The sequence below is a fragment of the Rhinatrema bivittatum genome, chromosome 3 (genome assembly GCF_901001135.1).
Source record: "Rhinatrema bivittatum chromosome 3, aRhiBiv1.1, whole genome shotgun sequence".
Lineage (NCBI taxonomy): Eukaryota > Metazoa > Chordata > Amphibia > Gymnophiona > Rhinatrematidae > Rhinatrema > Rhinatrema bivittatum.
This window is the reverse complement of record NC_042617.1, coordinates 124,339,571-124,352,203: the sequence shown is the minus strand read 5'-3', so window position 1 is coordinate 124,352,203 and position 12,633 is coordinate 124,339,571. Positions and strand designations below refer to the sequence as shown.

Genomic DNA, 12,633 nt, shown 5'->3' with positions numbered 1-12,633 from the left:
GCATACTGAACCGACGATTTCAATGTGTTATCCACTATGACACCTAGGTCTGCTAGCCACATGTATAGTACCTGGTGTCTCGAAGAAAGATCCAGGCCTCTAACAGACCTCTAGAGCGATAGTTCTCACTTCAGGAAACCCACTCTGCATTGGATCCCTCCAGAATCTTTCCAAAAAATAAGGGTCCCTTAAAAGGAAGCATACCCAGATTAGACTGAACCACAAGTCTGCAGCCCAGTTCCAGAGCCAGGGGACTCTCCTCACTGCTATGTGGGAGGCAAGTGAACATACAGAAATTCTGACATTATAAAAGGCAACAGCCAAAAATGCTGCAGCTGACCCAACACAAACTGCCTCTTCTTACCTCAGAAGCTGCTGAATCCATCACAACAATGCTTAAGCCACCATCCACTGCTGTTCAAGACTCAGACTGCCAGAAGAAAGAGGCATAATGCCTCTGTATCGCTCCATGGTGAGACCACACCTTGAATACTGTGTACAATTCTGGTCACCGCATCTCAAAAAAGATATAGTTGTGATGGAGAAGGTACAAAGAAGGGCAACCAAAATGATAAAGGGGATGGAACAGCTCCCCTATGAGGAAAGGCTGAAGAGGTTAGGGCTGTTCAGCTTGGAGAAGAGACGGCTGAGGGGGGATATGATAGAGGTCTTTAAGATCATGAGAGGTCTTGAACGAGTAGATGTGACTCTTATTTACACTTTCGAATAATAGAAGGACTAGGGGGGCATTCCATGAAGTTAGCAAGTAACACATTTAAGACTAATCAGAGAAAATTCTTTTTCACTCAACGCACAATAAAGCTCTGGAATTTGTTGCCAGAGGATGTGGTTAGTGCAGTTAGTGTAGCTGGGTTCAAAAAAGGTTTGGATAAGTTCTTGGAGGAGAAGTCCATTAATGGCTATTAATCAATTTTACTTAGGGAACAGCCACTGCTATTAATTGCATCAGTAGCATGGGATCTTCTTAGTGTCTGGGTAATTGCCAGGTTCTTGTGACCTGGTTTTGGCTTCTGTTGGAAACAGGATGCTGGGCTTGATGGACCCTTGGTCTGACCCAGCATGGCAATTTCTTATGTTCTTATGATGCTGCAAGGAAGAGCACTATCCTCTACCAAACAGAGATCCATCTAGTGACAGCAGTGATGAATGTATCCATCTGAGGCATCTGAAACAGAAGCTGAACCATTGCTGCAAAAGGGGAAACAACTTGCCCATAATTTTTACTCCCCTGAGGCAATCTGGAACCTCCCATCTTGGAAGTATCATTGCCTCCACCTCTGATGTGTAAGAATGGGATCCCAAACTGGAGATTCTGCAACCTTGAGAACCATACCCACTCAATGCAAGCTGGTATAAAGGATCATCTTCCTTATAAGAAACAATCTCTTCCTCCTCCAGAGAAGAACACTCCCATGCCTTCTCAAGACCCACTGAACAGAAAGTCCGAAGCCACTGGGAGCCTGATCCAGAGGCTCCAACCTGGAGGGCCCCCCCCCCCAAGGAAGAAAAGGTTATCCCCCCCCCAAGTTGCTGAATGACACAGGAAGCCCATTACAGGAAGAAAACAAAATCAGGAGAGAATCACAGATACAAAAAGCCAGAAGAAACAGAGAAAGATGATTTCCCTATAGGAGTCAGCATTGGGGGGATCCCCGGATTCAGAGGGAATATGAATACATGCTAATTATAATCAGAAATGTCCACAGGGGAAAGCCTACAATTGCAGACTTTCCCGCCAAACCCACCGTCTCAAGAGGCTTACTTTGATCTAATTTCTGGGCATGGCTCTGCGACAGAAACCTTCCCTGCACTTGAATCAGCCTCCAACAGCTGCCCCGAGGCGGAACAACACTCTCCGGGACCTCTAGGTTCAGTAAACAATTAGGACAAAAATGACCCTATAGCAGCCACAGGCCGCATGCAGTTACAGGCCTCACAGCAGTTCCGTGAACTGCTCATTGCATGCTCCTGCCCATACGTGACTACGAGTCCACATGCTGACATGTCATAAGGACACACAGCCCTCCCCCCCCCCAACTTATGCCAGAAACAAGCTAAAGAAACCTAAGAAACCTGCTCCAGTTCAAAAGGCTGATTTTTTTTTTTTTTACTTCAACATCTTCACAAACATAGTCGGGGGGGGGCGGGGGGGGGCGGGGAGAGAAAGATTTTAAAAAAAAGGGAATCCTCTCCCAAAACTTGAAGCATTGTTAGCACAACAATTTCTTTTTTTTAATTTTATTTTTTTATTGTCAAGAAAAGAAGAACCTTCCTCCTGAATACTACCAAGTCCTTTCTGGGACTGGAAGCCTCCAAGGGGCTTGCTACTCTGATTAAAACCAGGTGCCTGGCTCTAGAAAATCACAGTCAAAGCTTAAATCCCTCCAAGGGAGAGAATGACAGAAGAAAAAAAAATCCTGCTGCACCAGTTATCCTACCATTTGCTGGAGACAGAGGAATACAGAGTTTCTTTGTGCTACACCACCTCTATATAGTGGCAAATGAGGTCACTGAGAAAGCTGTGACCACTGCTTCCATCTACTGGTAGGGGGGATATAACCTACCTGTCTGGAAAGTGTAGCAGGATGAAATGGAAGTTAATCTTTAATGTATCCACAGATTTGACATAACATCTAACGTAAGTGATGCTGTGGTTTTTCAGATGATGGAGCTACTCTTCTAAGTTCTACATCCTCTGAAGAGAAAAGAAAACTGATGAGGTAGAGGATAGTGTTATAATTATTATTAGATTATAAACCTAATATTGGAATAGCAAATGAAGCCTGGAATCTCAGTACCACTTCAACAGAAGGTAATTCTAAAGTTATTCATAAAAGGAAGCTTAGAGGCTCTGAGGCAAGAAACCACCTTCACTTTTAAACAGGTGCAAAAGAAAACAGAATAACTACAGGGCAAGTAATTTGTAATAGTAATTTACACTTTTTCAGGACAGGAAAAAAAGATGCTACCAATAACAGGCTGGCTAATATTAAATGGCAGTGCTACACGATGCCATGTGAGAGACCTGGGTTAGATTCCCAAGCCTAGCTTTTCTTCTTCAGGTTGGCCGGGGAACTCTGCACTAACGACATTCACAACTCTCAGGAGGGAGAGTGTCCAGCCATCATCAAATAGCAGTACCAGCTAGCCTGGTTCAGGATGCACTTGGAACAGATTCCAGAAAAGCTGTGGTGGGAAGCCTCTAGTTAAGAACTGTTATAATGGCTGGTGTATGTGGCAAAAAGAGGGTTAAAATGGGGCAAAACTAAGTAGTCATGAAGCATCATGGCACCATAGCAATGGCAAAATCAGCTCTAAACTGAGATAGAACCATTAACAGGAGCAGAGGAAAACGGTCAGACAAAAAATATATTTAAAAAAAAAAAATCACTATAGTGTATTTTTGTACATACTTTTATAAAACATGCATTACTACTAGGATATAAATTTTAAAGTCAATGTTTTTCTTGAAGCAAAAAGTAACCGATCTATAAGCTTTATAATGTTGTACTCACCTTTCTTATTTCCCATAGGTAGGTTGGTATTGAGCAGAGATGCAAACGAACTTTGCTTCGATAATTGGGCCTTCGCAGCTAATGCATTGTTCCAAAGCGCTTTTATAAGCATTGACGCCAAGTACAGAGTCTATAAACAAAGCTCCATTTTAACTCTAAGAATGCAATATGCCTTAAACACAAAAGATAAACTTGAACTTCCTGCTCCACCCAACCAGAAACACATATTTCCTCATATCTACTCAGCTTTCCATATATCACATATTACCATGATGTGCAAATCCTATTTGTAAATGGCACTGCAGAGCTGAGAGAACATTTCTTTTGGAGGCAGAGCAGCTTTGGAAAAGCAAAAGCCTGTTTTCAGGGAATGAAACTTTGTAAAAAGTGCATGCTTACTGAGCAGGCAACTATGAAATTTACCTACTTAAGCATGAAAATACATGTCCACTGCTTGCATATCAAGGATAAGGGATATTAGGGATCAATGAGGGCATTTAAAAGATTAATACGATTATGTAGTACCTCTTCACATAAGAACACAAGATGAGCCATGCTGAGCTGAACCCAGCATCCTGTCTGAGTCACACAAGTAACCCAGCAGATCCAAAAGAGCAGATCCATTTTTTGTTGCTCAGTCCAAGGAATAAACAGTGACTTTCCAAAATGTATCTGGTAAATAATGATTTATGGATGTTTCCTCCAGAAATATCCAAAACCCTTTTCAACCCAGCTGTGCTAAATGCCTTGACCACATTCTCTGGCTACAAATTCCACAGCTTATGTGCTGGGTGAAAAAAATAATTTCTTTGTCATTATAGGGTATTGTGTGTAACATGAGGAGGGAAAAAATGTATATTACCCATTTTAGAATAAGGCTGTGTTGTAACAAAATGTGGATTAAGAGAAGGGGACTGAATACTTTCTGAATGCATGGTATATTGAGCGGCTCACCCTTATCCATGTGTAATGTTTGGCTGGCTGCAGAATGGCCCCGCAACCGGCCACACTTACCCCCAACGCTGACTCAGCATGCACACCACCATCTTCCCTCCTTGGGTTCCCCTAGGTGTACATGCTGAACTAAAAAGACCCCATAACGGTAAATCACAGTGGCGCCAGTAGATGACATCAGCACAGGCTGGGGATTTAAACCCCAGCCGCACTTCTAGCAGCACCTCAGTAACAGTTCCCTTTGCCATGCAGTATGTGTTACTACTTGTGATCCTATGCCTTGCCCTACCTTGGTTGTCCTGCTTGAGTCACATCCCAGTACCTTGTCTTACCCTGTCAGTCCTCTCTGTCTGACTCCAGGTATTGACCTCTACTATGTAAACTAATTTTTTCTTGGACTTCCGCCTACCCCAACCTTGGCCTGGATCTGGTACTGATCCTCACTATCTGCCCCAACCCTATTTACTTACTGCCAGCCCTGATCTCGGCCCATATCCTGACTTCGTCTGACCGCTCCTTACAGGACTTGCGCCTAAACCTTGCCGGCCTCCAGAAACCAAGGGCTCAACTTGCGGGGAATGGGGCTGGTATACATGAAGCTCCAGTTCCAGTCCCAGTAAGAGCAAATCCACCAACTGTCGGCATGGCCTAGCAGGTCAACCGCTAGGCTGAATCAATCACGCCACAGCCCAAGGGCTCACATCTGACACATGTTTATTAACACGTTCAAAAATATCTAATAAATTGGTCAGGCAAGACTTCCCTTTCCTAAATCCATGTTGATGTCCCCATTAAACCATATCAATCCATAAGGCCAGTAATTTTGTTTTTAAGAATAGTTTCTACCATTTTGCCTAGCACAGACATCAGACTCACTGGTCTATAGTTTTTCAGATCATTCCTAGAGTACTTTTTAAAAACTGTCATTACTGTTGCTGATTTTAATAATAGTTACTCTTATTCTTCTTGACCTCTCGGTGGCTTTTGATACGGTCAACCACTCAATCCTTCTCAACCAACTAGCTGATATTGGTATCTCAGGCTCTGCCCTCGACTGGTTCTGCTCATTTCTCAGCAACAGATCATTCAAGGTCAAAATCAACAACAAAGAATCACAGTCAATCAGCTCAAACCTGGGAGTCCCACAAGGTTCTTCCCTCTCCCCAACCCTTTTCAACATTTATCTGCTACCTCTCTGCCTCCTCCTTTCTAAGCTGAAAATCAAACACCTTGTATATGCGGATGACGTCCAAATTCTCATCCCGATTAAGAAGTCCTTACAAAATTTGTTAATCTTCTGGGAGAATTGCTTTCATGAAATCAGCGCTCTCCTCACTAAACTCAATTTAGTCATCAACAAAGACAAGACTGAATATCTCATCATCTCCCATGAAGACAACCCCATGTCTAGAGAGGCAGCCTCTCCCATAAGTGGTCAACCACTAAAAGACTTCAACTCTCTCTCCAACCTCCCTTCAACTATCCTGGACAACCTCAAAAACTCGGCTTTTGTAAGAGACCTAGGCGTGCTCCTCGACAATCAGCTTAACCTTAAAAGATTTGTAAACACCACGATAAAAGAGTGCTTCTTTAAATTACAAGTTCTGAAAAAGCTAAAACTGCTTCTGCACTCACAAGATTTCCGCCTGGTCCTACAATCTATCATCCTTACCAAAACAGACTACTGTAACTCTCTGTTACTCGGTCTACCAGCTACCACCATTAAGCCTCTACAGATGTTACAGAACTCTGAGGCCAGGATCTTGACCAACTCTAATAAGAGAGACCACATCACACCCATCCTCTACAACCTCCACTGGCTACCGATCAAATACAGAATTCTCTACAAAGTTCTGACCATCATCCATAAATCCTTATACAACTTAGCCCCTATGGATCTCACATATCAGCTATGCACCAACAAATCCACGAGACCGATCAGAAAAGCTTACCAAGGCACCCTTTTTGTCCCTCAAGCCAAAACCTCGCTAAGGAATAGGGCACTATCCACTGCAGGCCCTACCCACTGGAATACACTCCCACCAGAACTCAGACAAGACCCCTGCCAGATTTCATTCAAGAAAAAACTGAAAACATGGCTATTCAGCCTAGCGTTTCCTTGAGGGCCCACATTGTACTTCCCTCGGCAACCCTGATTTGTTCTATATGTTATTAATTCACCCTTAAATCCTCCCCTATACTCCACCATTCTGATCCACTGTTCCCATCCCCGCGTCCACCCTCCGACTTCCTCCCCCTGTACTTTATCTCAACCAAGGCAATTATCCGCTTGATTTCGTTTTAACGTTGATGGCTTTTTTGCATACATCTTGTATAAGAAGTTTACTTTTAATACCATGTTACCGAAAGTTTTGTTTTTTTTAATATATTCTTCGTTCTATGTAATGCTCTCAAGCAATTTTATTTGTTCTTTGTGCCATGTAATGCTCTTAGGCAAGTTTAATTGTTCACTGTAAACCGGTTTGATTTGCATCCAATGCAAGAAGATCGGTATATAAAAAACCAAAAATAAATAAATAGTTGAGAAATAACTAGAAACAAATCTACAATTTCATATTTGAATTCTTTCAGAAACCTAGGATGAATACCCTACAATCCTGGCGGGCAATTATTATTAAGTTCATCATTTTTCTTTATAAGATCTTCCACTTTCACGGTGATTTTGCCTCAGTTCCTCTGAATCACCAAAGAATGCTTCCAGTGAGGGTATCTCCCCAACATCTTCCTCAGTGAAGAACAAAGCAAAGAATTACTTAGTTTTCCTACTATGGTTTGTCCTCTCTGAGAGCTCTTTCTATCCCTTGGTCATCTAGTGGTCCAAATGACGACCTCACAGGCTTCTTGCATCAAATGTACTTGAAAAAGGTTTTATTAGTAATTTTGACCTTTGTGGTAAGCTTTTTTTCAAATTCTTTCTTGGCAAGTCTTATTAATGAATTATATCTAACTTGCCAATGCTTATGCCCTTTCCTATCTTCCTTATTAGAATCTACTTTCCATTCTTTAAAAGATGTCTTTATGTATTTTTTTTTAGCTTAAATACCACCAGTGCCTAAGCTCTAGGCAGTAAACAATTAAATATACAAAGCAAATATTAACAATTTAAAATACAAACTTAACAAAAACAATACAGTTACTCCTGGCTAAATCACAACAAGTATCCCAATGAGATGATGAAAAAAAGGTTTGGCTTTACTTGCCTCTTCCATCTCACTATGTAATCATGCTGGCAGGTGTTTAATGTCCTTTCAATCATTTTTAAAGTATGGAATAAGCCTCATGCAAACTTTTAATTTTTGCAATGACTCCTTTTAGTTTAGTTTTTTTGTTTGTTTTAAATAAAACGTTATCATTTTACATAACAAATGCCCTGCTGAGTCAGACCAAGGTCCATTGGGACCAGAAACTTTTACCTGACGCTGACCAGTCTAGGTCACAAGTACCTAATGAATCCCAAAAAGTAAATCTATTTCTTGTTACTTATTCCCAGGAATAGCAATAGCTTTCCCTAGTCTACCTGGATGATAATTTATGGACTTTTCCTCCAGCAACCTGTCCAAACCACTTTTGTTCCTGCTATTCTTGTCACTTTGACCACATCATCTGGCAAAAGTCTCTACAGCTTAACTGTACATTGAGTGAAAAACTTCATTCTACGATTTATTTAGAACCTGCTGGTGGTTAGTTTCATGGAGTGCCCCCTTATTTTAGCATTCTTTGAACGGATAAATAACTTATTTACCCATTCCACCCAACTCATAATTTTATAAACTTTTATCATGTCCCTTTTCAGACATCTCTTTTACAAGATGAAGAGCCCTAACCTGTATAGCCTCTCAGCACAGGAGAACTGATCCATTCACTTTATCATTTTTGTTGCCCTCTTCTATACCTTTTTTTAGTTCTGCTATCTCTTTTTTCAGATGAGGCAACTAGAACTGCACTCAATATTCAAGGTGCAATCACACCAAGTATCAATATGGAAGCAATATATTTTCTGTTTTATGCTCCATTCTTTTTCAGCTCCTTCCTAACATTCTATTTGCTTTTTTGACTGCTGCTGCACAATGAGTTGAGGATTTCAATGTACCGTCCACGAGAACTCCAAGATCCTTTTCCATGGTAATGAGTCTTAATACTGAATTCAGCACTGTTTACTATAGTTAAGATTAAATTCTCTTTGTGCATCACTATGCATTTATCCATATCAAATCTCATTTGCCATTCAGATGTCCAGTCTCCTAGTCTTGCAAGGTCTTCTGAAGCTGTTTTAATAACTCAGTTTTGAATTATTTGCAAATCTGTTCACCTTACTTGTTACTTTTTACAGATAGTTTATGAACATGTTAAACAGCATAGGTCCCAGTACCGATCCTTGTAGTAATCTAATGACCTTTCTCCATTTGGAAAAATGACCACTTAGTCTTACTCTGTTTCCTGTTTTTTTTTCTTTTGGTTTTTTTTTTTAACCAGTTAGCTATCCACAATAGGACACTGCCTCTTATCCCAGTTCATTTTCATTTCCTAAGGGAGATTCATGTAAGACTTTGTCAAAAGACTTCTCAAAATATAACACACTATATGTTCTTATGTTCTTATATCAATGTATCATCTACATGCTTTGTTTTTTGGGGGTTTTTTTTAATGTAAATCAAATAGATTTTTAAGGCAAGACTTTCCTTTGATAAAAATACACTGATTCTTCCCCATTAAGCCACATTTATCCATAAGGAAAATATTTTTATTTTTAAGAAGAGCTTCTACCATTTTGCCTGGCACCAATGTCAAGCTCCCTGTCTTTGGTTTCCAGGATCACCCCTGGAATTTGGCATTACACTGTGGCTCTTTTAAAACTGATTTCTAGTAATAGATTTGAAATTTCATGTCTTGAATTCTTTTAGGATTTTAAGATGATACCATTTAGTCCTGGTGATTTGTTACTCTTTAGTTTGTCAATTTGATCTATTTCATCATCATAGAAATTTGTTCAAAACCAAAGAATAATTCCAGTGTGGGTATATTCCCAATATCCTCTTCAGTAAAGACAGAGGCAAATTAAAAAAAAATAATTTATTTCCTTATCCTCCATGAACAACCTTTTTACCCCTCGATCATCTAGCAGCCCAAATGACTCTTTCACAGGATTTGACTTCACAGTCTCCACTTTTAAAGTTGAATGCTGCTGCAGTAGTTTTACTTAATGTCCTCCATCCAGTGATTATGTCAAATATGACAGCTTTATGATTACTATTTCCAAGAAAACTAACACTTAGGAGGCTGAGGAGGACAGGATGTTATTCTAGAAAGGAGATTAAGAATGAAGTTAATCAGCTGGTAGAAATACTAAGCACTATGTTGGTAATGCATTGCCTGACTATGGAGAGATGGGAGAACTATACACTAAAGGATAATTTCTTTTAACAGGTATGAAGTCTAAGGTAATTTTAACCTGCAGACTTTACACTAATTTTCAAAGCAAAAATACGTGTTCTTTTGCTTTGAAAATTACCTGTACACATTTATAACTCCTAGCATGTGGGTAATTTTCTCAGGGAAATTTATATGCATACATTTTAAAATTGAAAAATATGCATATAATAAGCCCACCCAAACTCCTCTCCCCAGACCTCCTCTTTTATAAGCAGGTAAATACACAAATAAAGGGCATACACATTTTTACCCATATATTGAGCAAGCAATTTTACAAGAGATCATTTATACAAGTGTCAGGGTGCTTTCTAAAGGTCTTTCCTATAAAGTTATTATTACTGCACTGTGAGTTTACATTGATTAGACTTTTAGACGTAATGAAAATTGCTGACATACCAAAATATGTTGAAATGCTAGAACGGAAGCCAAAGGTCAAAAAGTATGTCAAGTTTAATCTTAGGTTTTGCCCCTGTTTTCTTGGCTCAATTTACAAAAAATTAAATGACTGACAAGAAACCAACTCATTAATATATAGAGATAAAATTATAATACCATCCTATTAAATGGATGTTGTGTTAATGTCAATTAAGAAAATGTTATGAAAACAAACTAGCTCACTGATGTGTAAATTGGAATCTATTGTATAAACAATGCTTTCTGAGACCGCTTCTGAACTGGCTTGTTGGAAATCTTGCAGTCTCCTGGAAAATTCCAATAAAAGATCCTTCTTAATCTGCTCGTATGAAGTGTTTATTTTGGTTAAACCATAATAGTTTTTGGCACCCAAAATGAGGCATGAGATAAGAAGGGGCAGCGTGGCATGCCTAGTTGGTGAGTGAAGGTTTGTCTCTTGCCTTGCTTCTCTGGACAGGGAGCCCCTGTTATCCTTGTTTTCTCTCACAGGACCATACCTGATTTGGATATTTTTACAGCATACTGAAGATGAGAGAAATGTTTGTTATATCTGGGATTAAGTTTTGTTTAGGTTCTTTAATATTTGTGCTTATCTTGTTTTGTAGTGGCATCTGCCACCAAAAGCTTAGCACGGGTTTCCCTGGTATTTGGGAGTACAGTCCACTCCTAGTGTACCGGACAAGCTTTCCCTAGTAATTGAATGGGGACAAGCAGTTAATTGGTTAATTTTGGTATCTAGATAGATACGGTTCCATCCTGGTAGTGATCGGTGGTACAATTCACATCTGGGGATACTGGACAGGCTTTCCTGGTAGATAGTGGTTAATTGGGTATTAGCCTCAGAGTGGTGATCCTCAAGAAGTATGAGATCTCTAATGTTAGTAAGGATATCCTGAGTATTCATGTTTTGCCAGTGAGAAAGCAGAATTGCTTATCTGTAACAGGTGTTCTCACAGGACAGCAGTATGTTAGTCCTCACATATGGGTGATATCACAGGATGGAGCCCAATCACGGAACACTTTTGTCAAAGTTTCTAGAACTTTGACTGGCACCTACTGGGCATGCCCAGCATGGCACCAACCCTGCATCCAGCAGGGGTTCCCCCCTTCAGTCTCGTCTTATAGTAAAAAGTACGTGCGAAAAATAAAATAAGAAAAACGTAAGCGAACCCAACTCCGCGGGGTGGCGGGTGGGTTTCGTGAGGACTAACATCCTGCTGTCCTGTGAAAACAACCTGTTACAGGGCAACAACTCTGCTTTCTCACAGGACAAGCAGGATGGTAGTCCTCACATATGGGTGAGTACTGAGCTGAGGATGCCCGAGCAATGCACCAAATGCACCCAAAAGACGTGCAACAGGCACAACAGGGGTGGAATTTGGTAAGGAGGGCATCCTGAAACCGTGAACGGGTTTGGTGGAAGGATGTTGGGTAGTTAAACTGAAAACAAGTTGCGTAGAACAGATTGGCTGAAGATGAAATCTTGTCTGCCAGCCTTATCTAAACAATAATGAGCTGCAAAGGTATGGAGAGAACTCCAGGTAGCAGCTTTATAAATATCAGCAAGCGGCACCGAACGTAGGTGTGCTACTGATGTCGCCATGGCCCTGATAGAGTGTGCTTTTACACGGTCTTGCAGCGGAATGCCTGCTTGCTGATAGCAAAAAGAAATACAGTCCGCTAACCAGGAGGAAAGGGTCTGCTTTCCCACAGGATTTCCTAATTTGATGGTGTCGAAAGAAACAAACAATTGAGTAGATTTCCTGTGGGCCGACGTGCAGTCTAGATAGAAGTCTAGGGCACATTTGCAGTCCAAGGAATGTAGAGCCTGTTCTCCTGGGTTTGAATGGGGCCTGGGAAAAAAGGTAGGTAGGATGATGGATTGATTAATATTCCGATACTACCTTTGGTAAAAACAGGGTGAGTGCGGAGCACTACTCTGTCATGCAGAATTTTAGTGTAAGGCGGGTAGGTAACTAAAGCCTGCAACTCACTAACTCTGCGAGCAGAGGTGATAGCGAGAAGAAAAAAGCAAGTTTGCTTACCGTAAACGGTGTTTCCATAGATAGCAGAATGAATTAGCCAAGCTGTCATGGGATCTGTCCATCAGGTCTGGGAGGCGGAGTTTTACCAAGCAGAGATTTAGATTTTAGCTCTCTGCGGCTGCACGTGTGTTCCCACGCAGGAAAGTAACAGATTCTCCTCAGTCTGTGATTAAGCTGTAGTGTAGTCGAAAAGACGGTGACTGCCAGGGAGGAGGGTGGGTCAGCCTGGCTAA

The 12,633-nt window shown here is 40.8% G+C and overlaps 1 protein-coding gene across 1 annotated transcript in view; it reads right to left on the bottom strand.

The window, feature by feature from the left end:
- USP34 (ubiquitin specific peptidase 34) overlaps positions 1-12,633 on the bottom strand; it is a 1,009,100-nt gene that overhangs the window by 693,686 nt on the left and 302,781 nt on the right. Inside the window, exon 12 of the mRNA XM_029593702.1 lies at positions 3,537-3,666. Within this exon, the coding sequence (XP_029449562.1) occupies positions 3,537-3,666 (130 nt within the window). The remainder of the gene's footprint in view (positions 1-3,536; positions 3,667-12,633) is intronic.